This window comes from Colobus angolensis, unplaced genomic scaffold (genome assembly GCF_000951035.1).
Source record: "Colobus angolensis palliatus isolate OR3802 unplaced genomic scaffold, Cang.pa_1.0 Scaffold181, whole genome shotgun sequence".
Classification (NCBI taxonomy): domain Eukaryota; kingdom Metazoa; phylum Chordata; class Mammalia; order Primates; family Cercopithecidae; genus Colobus; species Colobus angolensis.
The window spans coordinates 3682630-3698937 of NW_012114944.1; the positions used below are offsets into that span (position 1 = coordinate 3682630).

A 16308-nucleotide genomic window follows, 5' to 3' on the forward strand; every position below is an offset into this window, starting at 1 on the left:
ACGTTAGCATGGAGACTCTTTAGACTCTGGTATGGTGGCAATGGCAGGCAGGAAGAGGCAGGGAGTAGCCATGCCCAGCAGGGGCGATGGACACCAGTGACATTGTCAAGGTCAGCAGCATGGCCTGGCAGGATCTCCATCTTTTCATTTCCAGTCTGGCAAAGGCTGGTTCACGTCCCCCCACTGGTCCCTTGATCCCAAATCATGGCTCAGTCCCTACAGCTCCTATGGGTCACAGAGAAAGGCATGGAGCCAGCAACTGAGGCTCTTTATTCCACCTGCAGGGGTTCTGGGTGTGGTGCCAGGCTGGGCCCTTGCGTCTCAGGTCCATTTCCTGCCCATCCCCAGCTCTGCTCTGTAGGACAGAGGGGCTGAGCCCTGCAGACTGCATTTTCAGGATCCTCTTTCAGGCTGGCTTTAATCAATGGGAAGGGGAGCTAGAGGAGAATCAGGGGGTGAGGGCAAGGGAGCAGCCAGGGCATCCCTCCCACCAGGGCAGTGGCTCCAGGAATGGCTGCCTCCATCTTCCAGCTTCCAAGGACAGGCCCATTCTAGTTCCAGCTTCTGTTCAGGTGGCCTTGGCCCCTGCACTCTGTTAACACTAGCCCAGGGGTGGAGATGGATTCCTGTGGGTGCTAAACACCTCACCACCTTCTAGTTGGCTTTTTAGCCTCTTCCATGCTTGTGTCACCATTCCCTGCATTAATTCCCTCTGTCTGAAACCTTCAAAGTGGCTTCTGTCTTCCTGAGTGGACTTCTTGGATGAATGGAGCTGTGGTCCCAGGTCCTACCTTGCTATGTGATCAATGACAAAGTATTTCCTCTTCCTGGATGCCCCTATCTTTAAGGACCTTTCAGCTTCGACATTTTTTTTGTTTGTTTGTTTGCTTTTTTGAGACGGAGTATTGCTCTGTCGCCCAGGCTGGAGTGCAGTGGCGAGATCTCAGCTCACTGCAACTGCTGCCTCCCAGGTTCAAGCAATTCTCCTGCCTCAGCCTCCTGAGTAGCTGGGATTACAGGCATGTGCCACCACACCTGGCTAATTTTTCTATTTTTAGTAGAGAAGGGGTTTCACCATGTTGGCCAGGGTGGTCTGGAACTCCTGACCTCAGGTGATCCGCCTGCCTCGGCCTCCCAAAGTGCTGAGATTACAGATGTGAACCACCAAATCCAGCCTCAGCTTTGACATTCTAAATCCCTAACTATATCTGGATTCAATAGAAACTACCCAACTACACACACACACACACACACACATATACACACACACACATTTTTTTTCATTTATAAAGGAATCAAAAGCTCATTGTATAAAATGTGGAAGATTCTGAAAGATCATAGCCACTCTGCTGTTGTCATCTAATCCCAGTTTGAGTAAAAAGTTAGGGTAGAAGGCCATGTATTGAATTTTCCCTACACCTGATGTACTAGCCCCCGTTTTAGTCTGTTTTCTACTGCTTGTAACAAAACTGGAAACTGGGGAATTTATAATGAAAAGGGATTTATTCTTATAGTTATGGAGGCTAGGTCCCCAGATCAAGGGGCCACATCTGGTGAGGACCTTCCTGTTGATGAAGACAGATATAGTTTAGATAATTGTCCCCCCGCCCCTCCCAAATCTCATGTAGAATTGTAATCTCCAGTGTTGCAGGTGGGGCCTGGTGGGACGTGATTGGATCATGAGGGTGGATTTCTCATGAATGGTTTCGCACCATCCCCTTGGAGCTGTCCTCTTGGTGGTGAGTGAATTCTCACAAGATGTGGCTGGTTAGAACTGTGTGGCTCCTCCCCCTCTCTTGCTCTTGCTCTTGCCTCATCTTCACCATGAGTAAAAGCCTCCTGGGGCCTCCTCAGAAGCTGAGCAGATGCCAGCACCATGTTTCCTGTACAGCTGCAGAACTGTGAGCCAATTCAATCACTTTTCTGTATAAATTACCCAGCCTCAGGTATTTCTTTAGAGCAATGCAAGAATGGCCTAATACAGAGACTCTCTGCAGGGCCCCAAGGTGGCACAGGGCATCGCACGGTGAGGGGACTGAGCACTCTAACATGCTAGTTCCGGTCTCTCTTCTGCTCCTTATAAAACACCGGCCCCACTCCAGTGATAACCCTTTCATCCATTAATCCATGAATGGATTAGTCCATTCATGAGGGCAGAACCCTCATGACCCAATCAAGACTTTTTAAGACCTTTTTATTGGGTCATGAGGTATAAGGTCACCTCTTCAATCGCCTCTCAACATTGCCACATTGGGGATTAAGTTTCAACATGGAGCTTCAGAAGGGGCAAACATTTAAACCATGACACCACCTGGGATGGCATGATGGGAGAGGTAATCAGCCTATGAATGAGGATATAAGAGAAAATCACTTAATGGGTGTCAGCTGGGAATTAATGGCCAAGTCCTTAATTGTTCTCTAGAAGGAACTGGTTGGGCCTGGTCACTGGCTTCTGAACAACAGACTTTGGACCATGTATACATTTTATTGATTTTAATGTGTTTACAGACCTGTTTTATGGATTAATTTGTAGGCAAATGAATGGAATTTCCCCTAGTGTTGCCTCTATGTAAATAAGAACCGAGCCACACAGTTGCGCCAGACCACTCTGCCACAAACTACGCCTGCCACAATTCAACAGAAGGCATTGGGATACTTACACACGTTTGTGCTTATTGTAAATGCATCACTTCTAGGATTGTGTCCTGAAGGAAATAAACCACGGTGACCAAAATAATTACCAAACTGTCTGAAAATTAGGTAACTACCTAATGAATCACAGGAGATTCATATAATGGAAGATACAGCCTCTAATACTGACATTGAAAAAGAACTTTTAATGACATAGAAAAGTGTTATGATCCTGAACAAAAACAACAAAAATCCATATATAAAAGCAACATATAGCTCCTCCAGGGAGGAGCTGACATGGAAAATCCCCCTTTCTACTTCAAACACAGAGAAATGCTGATAAAAATGAGCAAATTTTAAAATTATATCATCGAGTGCCAAATAAAACAAACACAGCACTTTGGGAGGCCAAGGTGGGCAAATCACTTGACGTCAGGAGTTCGAGACCAGCCTGGTCAACATAGTGAAACCCCATCTCTACTAAAAATGCAAAAATTAGCCAGGCATGGTGGTGGGCACTGGCAGTCCCAGCAAGTCAGGAGGCTGAGGCAGGATAATCGCTGGAACGCAAGAGGCGGAGGTTGCAGTGAGCTGAGATCATGCCACTGTGCTCTAGCCTTGGCGACAGTTCGAGACTCCGTCTCAAAACACAAACAAAAACAAAACAAAACAAACAAACAAAGGATATTCACTGGTGCCAAAACCAAAAAGGAAACACAGTGTGAGTGACCTGGCAGGAGCTGAAGCTAAGCAACCTGGAAGGAGTGGAGCCAGTGGTGCATGCATGCAGATGAAAGCCACACCACAATGGGGCCTGGCCATCCAGGCGGAGCACAGGGTACCTGGCCTCATTCCAGCTGAGAGTGGAAATGAGTAACCTGCATCAAGTCAGATCCACAAAGAGCTGCTCCATCCATCAACTAGGCACCAGAAAAACTCCACCCACTGGCCCATGGAAAAGAAAAGGAATCTAGTCATCCATCCAGGGTCACAGGTGAAAGGAAAGTCACCAGCAAAACAAATAAAACAACAGGTTTGCATTAAGTAGGGCTGCAGTCCAAATTCATGGAAACTCAAAACTGAAAAATAATATGAAAATGAGTCTGGAGCTACTGAAACTCATAGCATCCCCTGAAGATGTTCATGTCACAGTGCTCTGAAGGGGCACACTCACAGTCTATGGTGTATTGGACTTCTGTGGTAAATACCTACTGGAGACAAGACGATAATACATGTGACAAACCACACAAGAAAATGAACCACCATGCCTCACCTCCAGTTTGGGGATATATTAGAATTGTATGTACAATATGACTCAAGCTACATTAAAAGCATATGAATATACAGGGAAAAAATCTCAAAATGTGAATAACAGTTGGCCTGAAGTGGCAGGATGCAGGATTATGGATGAATTTTTAAAAATCTGTTTATTGATCAGGAATTGAAATATAAATGTTCACAGGAGCCAGGTTGTTAACACTGAAGGAAGTGGGCAGGGTAGAGCTGGGAGATCCCATGCCATGGGAGTAGCCATTGCTCAGCTCCATCTGCCCCCACATGAGACTGCAAGCATAGGGTGGCAATATCTTTCTAATTTCCTAAATATAAATTTTTATACAAATACATCTCAGGTTTAAAATGCTGACTACTAATTCCATTTTTATTACTACCTTATGAAGGCCACTTAGGTATAAGCCTAACAAAACATGCAGAATTTTTATGCTGAAAATTATAAAATGGTGATGAAAGAAAACAAAGATCTAAATAAATGGAAAGATATACCATGTTCATGGATTGGAAGAAAACATAGTAAAAATGTCAATTCTCCCCAAATTGATAAACAGGTTTAACATAATTCCTATCAAAATCCCAACAAACTCTTTTTCTTTTCTTTTGTTTTTTGAGACAGGGTCTTGCTCTGTCACCCAGGCTGGTGTGTAGTGGCATGGTCATAGCTCACTGCAACTTCAACCTACTGGGCTCAAGCGATCCTCCCACATCAGCCTCCTGAGTTCCTGGGACTACAGGCATGTGCCACTACACCTGGATGATTTTTTAATTTTTTGTAGAGATGGCAAACAAGCAATGAATAGATACTCAACATCACTAGCCACCGGGGGAATGCAAATTAAGACCATGATAAGGTATCACTACACACAGGTTATGCAGGTTAAGATAACAACTTGTGACAATACCAAATGTTGTCAAAGATGCAGAAAAACACTCTCTCATGCATTGCTGGTGGGAATGTAAAATGGCACAACCACTCTAGAAAAGCATTTGGCAGTTTCTTAAAAAACAAAACAGGCAAGTGCCATATGACCCAGCAACAGCACTCCTGGGCATCTAACACAGAGAAATGAAAACTTACGTCCACACAGAAACCTGGACACAACTGTTTAAAGAAGCTTTATTTGTAATAGCCCTGGACTGTACCAGACGGCCTACAATAGGTAAATGGTTAAAAAAAAACCTCTATGGTACATCCATACTACCTGATTAGTGGAATATTACTACTCAGCAATACATGGGAATGAACTAGTGGTTCTCACAACAACTTGGGTGGATCCCAAGGGCATTCTGCTGAGTGAAAAATACCTCAAAAAGTCATTTTCCATTTTTATGACATTTTCAAATGCCACAATTATCAAACAAATTAATAACTGCCAGGGGTTAGGGATTGCCTGGGGGGAGACAGTGGATAGAGAAGTGACCATAAAGGTGTAGAAGAAGGTAGATCTTTTTTTTTTTTTTTTAGATGGAGTCTTGCTCTGTCATCCAGGCTGGAGTACAGAGGTGTGATCTTGGCTCACTGCAATCTCCACCTCCTGGGTTCAAGTGATCCTCCCACCTCAGCCTTCTGAGTAGCTTGGATTATAGGCAACACCATTCCTGGCTATTTTTTGTATTTTTTTTTTTTAGTGGAGATGGGGTTTCATCATGTTGGCCAGGCTGGTCTTGAACTCCTGACCTCAAGTGATCTGCCTGCCTCAGCCTCCCAAAGTGCTGGGATTATAGGCGTGAGCCACCTCGCTTGGCCTAGAAGAAGGTAGAACTTGGTTGTGATGGAATAGCCTGCATTTTGATTGCAACGGTAGTTATGCAAATCTATACATGTGATAAGTTGATGTAAAACTATATACACATACCATCCATTTTTTTATTTGGACAGTGTGCTATAGTTATGTAACAAATAACCCTTGGGGAAAACTAAGTCAAGGTACACAAAACTCTACTATTTTCGCAACTTCCTCTAAATCTATAAAAAGTTAAAAAGTTAGTTGGGGGAAAGGGTCAAGAGAAAGAGAACCATTCCTTAGATTAAGCTGAAACCTACCCCATGCCATCCCTCAGGCCAAGCTTGGACAGCTCTGAATGTGGCAACAAATTTGTAAACTTTCTTAAAATATCATGAGATTTTTGGGAATTATTATTATTTTTTTTTTTAGCTCATCAGCTATCGTTAGTGTTAGTGTATTTTACGTGTGGCCCAAGACAATTCTTCCAGTGTGGCCCAGGGAAACCTTAGACCCTCCACATGGGTCCTAATTCTTTTCTTGGGGGCCCTCAAACCATATCTGCTCAGGCATTTGCAGACAAGGAGCCTGATCTTCAGGCCTCCCCACAGCCCCTCCAACGTGACAGCTTTCACTTTCTAAATCCTTTGGTACTGTTTATCTCCAAGCCCAGAGTTCTGCTCGTGAAGACATGAGGGACACTATTAATGATTAAGCTGGGGCCACAGGTGTGACCCACAAATGTCCTCAGGGTACCGGCAAACTGTCATGAAGACACCTAACAGAGAATGGATTTTAGGTAAATGTGGGAGCCAATTCTGTGGCCTGGCCTGGTCACAGGAGAAACTGGGTACCAGCTTCTCCCATGGTCAGAGCCACTCCTCCTCTTGTGTGAATCAGTCAGGGGTTCCTTTTTTTTTTTTTTTTTTTTTGATAGGATCTTGCTCTGTTGCTCAGGCTGGAGCACAGTGACGTGATCCTAGGTCACTGCAGCCTCAAGCTTCAGGGCTCAAGTGATCTTCCCATCTCAGCCTCTCAAACAGCTGGGACTGCAGGCGTGCACCACCATGCCTGGCTGTTTTATTTTCAGTAGAGATGGGGGTCTGATTATCTTGCCTAGGCTGGTCTCGAACTCCTGGGCTCAAGTGATCCTCCAGCCTCGGCCTCCCAAAGTGCAGAGCAGGGGTTCTTCCAGCTCTCAGTGGGACAGGCCCCAGGAGGGCCTCCCACCCCAGCCCTCACTGCGAGGAGGGAGCAACAGAGGATGCAAGGGGAAGGGACCAGCCCCTGAGGCCTAAAAACACAACTTTGTCATCGTCAAAATAGTTACTTAGAAAAACATCGGTCTCAACTTTCCATTCAAAATCCACAGAGAATCCAAACATCATTATGAAAGGAGAGTGAAGAAAGTACCTATTTGTGGAACAGATCTACACCCTACTTGCTTTCTTTCAGCATGGCAGTGGAATTAAAGAGATATCTGCATATTTCTTAAGCTGTGTTTTGCTTTGTTTAAGGCAATTTGGGATAATGGCCTAGTTACTCCAAGAGAGTGGCAGATGACACTAAGGAACCAGAGATTTGCCACAAAGCAAAGGAAACTGGAGCTCAGGGACCCTCACTTGCAGAGCCCGATCATGGTCTTGCACCTAATTTTGTCTGTAATTTTGTGTTCTTTTTCTAAAGAACCCTGAATTATAGTAGCTCCAGGCCCCACCAAACTCAATCTGCCCCTTCGCAGTTGGTTTTTATTTTTCACTGGCTCCATATTGGGGGTCCCTTGTGTCTGGGGGGGAAATGTGGGTCTTTCCATGGGAATGAGGAAGAAATGTCCACTTGCCTTGAGCTTCTCGGTGGCATCTTCTATCTGGGTTATGTTGTCAATGTGCTGCTGCTTCTTGATTGCCAGCTGCTTTAAACATTCTTGGCTGAGTTTCTGTACAGGAGGGAGTTAGGAAAAAAGTCATAATACTGTCATTTTCCAAATAACAGGCCCCCCGCAGAGGTCACCTCCTCTTACCCTTGTATTCTTTTCCAGTGGAGGCTTCTGAAGGTGAGGTGACTAGCCCAAAGTCAAGTGGCAAGTTAGTGGATGAGCTGGGACTAGGACCTCTCTGATCCTTGGAGGTCTGCATCAGGTATGCCTCAAATCTTGATTTGCACCCCCTCCTCACACTTTACTTTATCTAGGACAAGTCTTGCTTGTGACTTGCTTTCCCAGTCTTTCAAGTAGGACTTTAAGGCAAACAGCTTGGGGTCTGGGAAAGAGCATCTACTTATTGAGTATTAACTGAGCACCTATTATGTGCTGGGCCTTGTTCCAGGTGCTGCCCTCATGAAACATACATTCCAGGGAGTCTGTGACCCTCTGGCCCTGGACTACATGAGAGGTCAGTGGGGTTCATGCTTCCTGCTCTTCCCACCTTCCATATCTCTGCTTTTTGAAATTGCTGTTTTCCCCAAAGTCTGTTCTGCACTCCCCTTCCCTAAGGGTGTGATCTCACCTCCATCTTAGCCTTTCTTACAGCTGGCCTTACACTCAGCTGCTGGGCCCAGATCTGGCTGCCCCATTGACTGGGAGCTTCTTGAGGACAGGTTTGCTTCATTCCCACTCCCCACAGGGACCAGGGGGTGACCCAGAAGTGTTTTCTGAATTGAACAGAATTATCAGGGGCTAGTCAGTCATGATGGCTCATGTCTGTAATCCCAACACTTTGGGAGGCTGAGGTAGGAGGATCACTTGAGTCCAAGGAGTTCGAGACCAGCCTGGGCAACACAGTGAGACTCTGCCTCTACCACAAGTAAATAAATAAATAAATAAATAAAATAGCTGGGCGTGGTGGCATGCACCTGTAGTCCTAGCTACTTGGGAGAATGAGGTCAGGGGCGAGTCACCTGAGCCCAGGAGGTTGCAGTGAGCCATGATCATGCCACTACGCCACTGCACTCCAGCCTGGGCAACAGAGTGAGAACCTATTTCCAAAAAAAAGAATTTATCGTCGGGAGCTGCCAGCTTCTCCCCCCAACCAGCCAGGGAACTCTTCCAGGTCAGGGAAGGATCTGATCTATTCCTTGACTCATGGCCCAAAATGTATGCTGAATAGATGTTCGGTGAATGATGGATGGATGAATGAATAATGGGTGAATGGATAGGAAACTGGGTATGTGGATGCAAAATGAGTGTTCACAGTGTCAACCTTACATAATGAGATTCAAGAGCTGAGCATGGTGGCTTGCATCTGTAATCCCAGCTACTCAGGAGGCTGAGGTGGGAGGATCACTTAAGGCCAGGAGTTTGAGACCAGCCTGGGCAACATAGCAAGACCCCATCTCTACCAAAAATCAACAAACAAAACAAAACAAAAAACCTGGCTGGGCATGGTGGAGAAGCCTCAAGTCCCAGCTGCTTGGGAGGATGACATTCACAGGCTACAGAAATGATTAGCAAAGAAATAAATTGATGGTGGCTAGCTTTGTTTAATGAACTATTCAGGCAAAATAGTTAAGAATGAAAAAATAAAATACATGTAAATGGGATAAAAGTTTATAAATGAACATTTCATAGTTTTAAAAATTGTTTTCAGGCTGGGCACAGTGGCTAATGCCTGTAATCCCCGCACTTTGGGAGGCCAAGGCGGGCAGATCACCCGAGGTCGGGAGTTCGAAACCAGTCTGACCAACATGGAGAGACCCCATCTCTACTACAAATACAAAATTAGCCAGGCGTGGTGGTGCATGCCTGTAATCCCAGCTACTCGGGAGGTTGAGGCAAGAGAATCGCTTGAACCCAGGTGGCGGAGGTTGCAGTGAGCCAAGATCGCACCATTGCACTCTAACCAGGGCAACAAGAGTGAAATTCCGTCTCAAAAACAAACAAACAAACAAACAAAAATTGTTTTCAGTAACTTAGTATCACGTTATGTTAAATTAAGTAATAGGTCATCATAAAATGTCTGAATCATTTATATGGTATAGAAAAGCTAAATATATTTCAATCTGTTAACAAAAAAAATTTAGGAGCCATCTTTCTAGAAATTATGAAATTATTTTCATCTACAAATGCTGGTAGAAAACAGCTAAAATTTACTTACTTCCTAGATTTTTCGCTGGAAATTTGGGTTACTAAGAGTGAAAATTATAGTTAATATATGTGATTAAAACTACTTGATATAAAAGAAACAATTCTATTTACAGAGGGTATAGAGAAAGTCAGATGTGTTTTTGGTAAAGACTGTTGAAAGAGTAATTTTTCTTTTGCATGAGAGAGAACTTTGTGTAGTCAAAACGATAACGGGAAAAGGGAAGTAAATTTTTGTCCTAACGTAGAATGCCAAAATAAAAAGGAAGTATAGGACAAAACTGAAGATTTAAGCAAATTCTAGAAGGTCTGTGGAAGATTAATCTCGTAAAAGACATTTTGTATGTGATCAAATTGGTTAAAATAAGAAGGAAATGGCTGGCTGCAGTAGCTCATGCCTGTAATCCCAGAACTTTGGGAGGCCGAGGCAGACAGATCACAAGGTCAGGAGTTTGAGACCAGCCTGACCAACACGGGTAAATCCCATCTCTACTAAAAATACAAAAATTAGCTAGGTGTGTTGGCAAGCGCCTGTAATCACAGCTACTCAGGAGACTGAGGCAGGAGAATCACTTGAATCTGGGAGGTGGAGGCTGTAATGAGCAGAGATCACACCACTGCACTCCAGCCTGAGTGACAGAGCAAGACTCCATCTCCAAAAAAAAAAAAATCAGAAGGAAATGGCTGGTGCGGTGGCTCACGGCTGTAATCCCACCACTTTGGGAGGCTGAGGCAGGTGGATCACCTGAGGTCAGGAGTTTGAGACCAGCCTGGCCAACATGGTGAAACCCAAAATTCCTTATGAAAGTGCAGTGGCAGTGAGACAGTTCATGCCACTGCATGCTGCTGGGCAACAGCAGCGAAACTCTATCTCAAAAAAAAAAAAAAAGAAAAAAGAGAAAAAATAGAAGGAAATTTTAAATAAGTTTTTCTAAAACTTAAGTATTAATATCAAAAGTATACTCATGTAAGGCCAGAATCTGGGCTCCTGTGTTGGAACAACCACTGGGTTTTATCAGAGCATTGATCTGCTCTTTAATAGAAAATGGTGAGAGATTATTGAAGGTTTATGGAAATCTTATCTTGTGTAATCAAAACTGACTGAATTGGATGATTGATAATATACTAATGCATAAGTAATTTTTTTCTTTTTTTGAGGCAGGGTCTCACTTTGTCACCCAAGATGAAGTTCAGTGGTGCAATCTTGGCTCACTGCAGCCTCGACCTCCCAGGCTCAAGCAATCCTCCTGCCTCAACCCCCTAGGTAGCTGGGACTATAGGCAAATGCCACCACACCCAACTAATTTGTATCTTTTGTAGAGACAGGGTTTCACCACGTTGCTCAGACTGGTCTTGAACCCCCGAGCTCAGGTGATCTGCCTGCCTTGGCCTCCCAAAGGGCTGGGATTATAGGCATGAACCACTGTGCCTGGCCTAAAAGTAAAACTTGTTTTTCTCCTTTGAATAAAAATGTAATGCAGTATTAATAAGAGATGGTAAAAGATGTATTTACTTTTGCATAGATGGCAAAGAAAAGGTAACAGGGGAGAGTCTGCCACATGCTGTCTTTTTTAGGTCTCTTGATTGAGACCTGAATCTCCTCTATCAGAGTGATTTTTGCTTTTTGAAATCTTTGAATTATCATTTTGGCTAAATTAATTACCATTATTTTATAGCGACCTGTGATTCTATTTTGATCGTGTATTTTAAACGTTTCTTATTTTTATATCAAGTGTTTTAAACCTTTAATATTTGAGATACTTTCCAAAATTAAATTTTAAATTCAAAAATTAAGTCTTTTTGATCCAAGCTAACTTGGGCATAACTGGAACCCCTGGAAGTCCAAAAGAGACACATTAAGCTTATTTGGTATGGCAAAGTCATATGGGAAATACTGTCAAATAAGAAATGCTGTTTAACTTTCTTTGAGTTACATTTATAAAAGTGTATTACTAATGTGTTCCAAAATTGTATGAGATTCCTAAAAGTCTGATATGTCTTGGTATATGTTATCAGTATATCATTATCATAATTATTATGATAAACTGTTGTATGCCACACAAATAACCAAATATCCTAGTCAATTTCATCTTTGACCGTGGCTATTCTAAGCCTTTTATCATCCAGAGACAATTTTTATTTTACTTTGATTCTTTTAAAAAAAAGTCATTTATAATCAGCTACACACCAAAATTTGCTTCTTCTTTAAGGATATCTTTGGAAAAAACCCTGACAAGTATTCTTGAATACAGGTTTCTGGTAACTTCAGAGATCATACCACTGGACTAAGCAAAAGCTTCCAGAACTCTAATAAAAACTTGAGGCATTCATGAAGACTGATAACCCAACATCAAACAGAGCAAGAATTATTTACATGGGACTAAACTGATAGAGGATAAAAGTGATTTTTATGATTTAAAAAATTTGAAACATTGCTGATTCTTTTTATATTGTTTTTCAGTAAAGAAAATTTTTTCTTTTGTCACAGCAACTGGATAAAGTATACTTTTGTGAGCAAAATTGAAATATTTGTCTTTCTCTTTACCTGATTTCTCCAAAATTTGCAAACTATTTGTGAGTATTTATTTTATTTTTTATTTTCATTTTTAAATTATTATTATTATTATTATTTGAGACAGAGTCTTGCTCTGTCACCCAGGCTGGAGTGCAGTGGCACAGTCTCGGCTCACTGCAGCCTCTGCCTCCCAGGTTCAAGCAATTCTCTTACCTCAGCCTCCCAAGTAGCTGGGACTACAGGTACATGCCACCAAGCTTGGCTAAGTTTTCTTTTTTTCTTTTTGAGGCGGAGTCTCGCTCTGTTGCCCAGGCTGGAGTGCAGTGGTACAGTCTTGGCTCACTGCAACCTCTGCCTCCTGGGTTCAAGCAATTCTCCTGCTTCAGCCTCCCGAGTAGCTGGGATTACAGGTGCCTGCCACAATGCCCAGCTAATTTTTGTATTCTTAGTAGAGATAGGATTTCACCATATTGGTCATACTGGTCTCAAACTCCTGACCTCATGATCCACCCACCTTGGCCTCCCAAAGTGCTGGGATTACAGGCGTGAGCCACTGCACCCGGCATAATTTTTATATTTTTAGTAAAGACGGGGTTTCACCACGTTGGCCAGGCTGATCTCTAACTCCTGACCTCAACTGATCCGCCCACCACAGCCTCCCAAAGTGCTAGGATTACAGGCGTGAGCCACTGCACCTGGCTATTGTAATTTTATGACAATATGGTTATTTGCATAAGTTCAGTAAGAATATGTTTTCTTTCATAACAGGCCACATTGGAGACTCTGGTAATTTTACCAAGGCTTTGACTGAAATGATATAGCTTCATATATGACCAGACTACTTTGAGGAACTGAAGTTGACTTTACAGAGCCATAAAAAGACCCTTGGTGGCCAGGGTTGGTGGCTCAGGCCTGTAATCCCAGAACTTTGGGAGGCTGAGGTAAGTGGATCACTTGAGTCCAGAAGTTTGAGACCAGCCTGGGGAACATAGTGAGACTCCGCCTCTATTAAAAAAATGTTAACAAGAATAAAATAAAATACAATAAAAGGGGGCCCAGCACTTTGGGAGACTGAGGTGGGCAGTTCACTTGAGGTTGGGGTGTTCAAGATCACCCTGGCCAACATGGTGAAGCCATATCTCTACCAACAAATACAAAAATTAGCCAGGAGTGGTGGTGCACACCTGTAGTTCCAGCTACTCAGGAAGCTGAAGTGGGAGAATCACTTGAACCTGGGAGGCAGAGGCTGCAGTGAGCCAAAATTGCACCACTGCACTCCAGCCTGGGCAACACAGTGAGACCCTGTCGCAAAAAAAAAAAAAAGAATCTTGGAAAGACTGGACTGGTTTGGTACCTTGTCTACACAGTTCCCTTACAAGGTTCCCGACCTTGTAGTAAGTAAAGAATGTCACTTTCTGACAGGTCTAGAAACCTCAAGATATTTTGGAACCTTGAGAAGAGAAGAATTCGCCCAATGTGTGTGGGAATCACAGACATAGTCTGATGGTGAATCCTTGGTTTGGCTTTTTAGCTGTGAGGCTTTTAAAAGTCAAATCCAGGCCAGGCGTGGTGGCTCATGCTTATAATCCCAGCACTTTGGGAGGCTGAGGCAGGAGGATCACTTAAGCCCAGGAATTCTAGACCAACCTGGACAACATGGTGAAACCCCGTCTCTACAAAAAAAAAAAAAAAGAAAAAATACAAAAAAAATTAGCCAGGTGTGGTGGTGCATGCCTACAGTCCCAGCTACTTGGGAGTCCGAGGTAGGAGGATCGCTTGAGCCTGGGAGGTGGAGGTTGCAGTGAGCCAAGATCACGCCATTGCACTCTAGTCTGGCTGACAGAGTGAGACCCTGTGTCAAAAAAACAAAAAAAGTGAAATCCAAAATTCCTTATGGAAGTTCCAGTAATGCAAATTATCAGGCCAAGTATACTACTAAAACTTAATTTGCAAGTAAATTTGTCCTATCAAGACTCATTTTTGCTAAAAACGGGAAACTAGAAAGAGAAAAATTATGTTTCAGAAGAAAATCTTAGCACACCTGTTAGTGCTACACACCTGTTATTCTGTTATTAGATTCCAGCCCTGGCCATTGTTTTTGAGTTTTTATTATTTTCCTACAATTTGGACTAAATCCTGAATTATTTCGTGGCTACAACAAGGAAGGTTGTAGAAAAAGTTTTAGAAGCCAATTCCTGGATTTTAAAGAAGGCTTGGGATTTTCTTCATGATGTTTTTAGTTGACCCTCCAGTGGAATAGGTTTGGTGTTGTTCTGCCATAGAGATTCTCTTTTTCTATTTATTTATTTATTATTTATTTATGACAGAGTCTTACTCTGTCACCCAGGCTGGAGTGCAGTGGCATGATCTCGGCTCATTGCAACCTCCATCTCCCGGGTTCAAACAATTCTTGTGCCTCAGCCTCCTGAGTAGCTGGGATTACAGACGTGTACCCCCACATCTGGCTGATTTTCGTATTTTTTAGTAGAGATGAGGTTTCACCATGTTGACCAGGCTGGTCTCGAACTCCTGGCCTCATGTGATCCTCCTGCCTCAGCCTCCCAAAGTGCTGGGATTACAGGCATGAGCCACTGTGCCCGACTGCTTATGTCATTTTAATGTAAATTCTTGGTAAACAATTTAGGAACTGCCTCTTCTTTTTTCCTTAAAAACTTATATGTAACTGCTGCTAATCAGAGTGGATAGTCTCGGAAATTTGAATCTATGGTCCCAGTTGGCCATCCTCAGGCTTTAGGCTCGGATAAACTCTGTACTTAATCATATTTTCTGAATCTTATTACTTCAAGTTGACAGTGGGTAGTGGGTAAGGGAATGGACAAATGGATGGGTGAGACTCTTCAGTCAGATCTGTGGAAAGCAGCCTTGTTAGTTCTGAATAGGTTTTTCAAGCAGCCATTATTATAATTACAGCCATTTCATATGTTAAAAAAAGGAAGGGTCTGGTGGCAGGGACAGGTCTTGGGCCCACGACTCCACTGGATTGTCCCCCATGATCCCCTTTTCACCTTGGAGTTCCAAGGTTGTCACAGCGTGGTAGTCTGGAGTCATGCAGTACAGGGAAAAGCTCAAGATGAGGCCGAGTTCATCACAGAAGACTTCTTGGAGAGGGAAGTGGTAGGATCAACATCTGTCAGGCAGGAGGGCCTACCGCGCCCAGGCTTCATGAAACCCAGAGAGAGAGAAGGATTTGAGAGGAGCCACAGAACAAGTCAGCTGGAAAGCTGGAGCAGGAGCCCAAAGCCCCTGGGCACTGTTAGGATTACACATGGGTGAGGGTTCTATGGTGACAATGGCTCTACTGGGGGCATCTGGCTAATGGAGTTCTGGGTTCAAGGCCTGACCCTGCCTCCAGAGCCTTCCTCTTGTGGCCTATAAAATGGCTGTAATAATAATGGCTCACCCAAGGCTGCCATGAGTAGGAATGGTAGTGTCTGTGTGGCCGGGGAGGGGAGAGGAGGTAGGTAGTGACAGCTGAGGCTGCTCCAAGGGCAATCAGCTGTCCTCAACTCAAAGTTCACAGGCCCGTTCTGTGGACTGCAGATTGAGTAAACCCAAGATGTCTGTGTGGCTTTCTTAGCTACATAGGGCTGTTGATTAAGAGGGAGAGTTTTCACCTCTGTTAACTGGAAGGCAGACTATCTTCCAGCCCAATAGCAGTGTGGTAGATCGGCCATGGTGAACACGGTCAAGGACATCTGGGTACCAGCCTGGGCTCCCAACCCCTCACTCCTAAACCCACCTTTTCTGAAGCTCAACTGATGGCTTTGGCTCGCCTTTGCCCTTCCTTGGGTCTCAGTCTCCCCCTCTGAACTTTCGGTCGACCGCTTAGACGCCCCCTGGGGCACCTTTGGTTTCCAGGTTGTAACCCGCCACTGGCCACGGTCAGGCACCTCCCCTCCTTGGCCGTTATGCCTGGACTGGCTCCCCCAACTCCCGCGCGGCGAACCCCGTCCACACCGTCCCCACCTGCACGTGCACCGCCGCCTCCAGCGCCAGGCCCACCGGATGGCCACGGTGCGCGCCCAGCACCGGGCAAAGCGCGCACA

The 16308-nt window shown here is 44.2% G+C and overlaps 1 protein-coding gene across 3 annotated transcripts in view; it reads right to left on the bottom strand.

Annotated features, from left to right (window-relative positions):
- The window catches only part of TRIM14 (tripartite motif containing 14), a 60492-nt gene that overhangs the window by 43729 nt on the left and 455 nt on the right, over positions 1-16308 (bottom strand). For all 3 annotated transcript variants that reach the window (XM_011939481.1, XM_011939480.1, XM_011939479.1), the window contains exons 2-3: positions 16229-16246; positions 7489-7584 (exon numbers count right to left, since the gene is read on the bottom strand). In XM_011939481.1, the coding sequence (XP_011794871.1) occupies positions 7489-7584; positions 16229-16246 (114 nt within the window). The remainder of the gene's footprint in view (positions 1-7488; positions 7585-16228; positions 16247-16308) is intronic.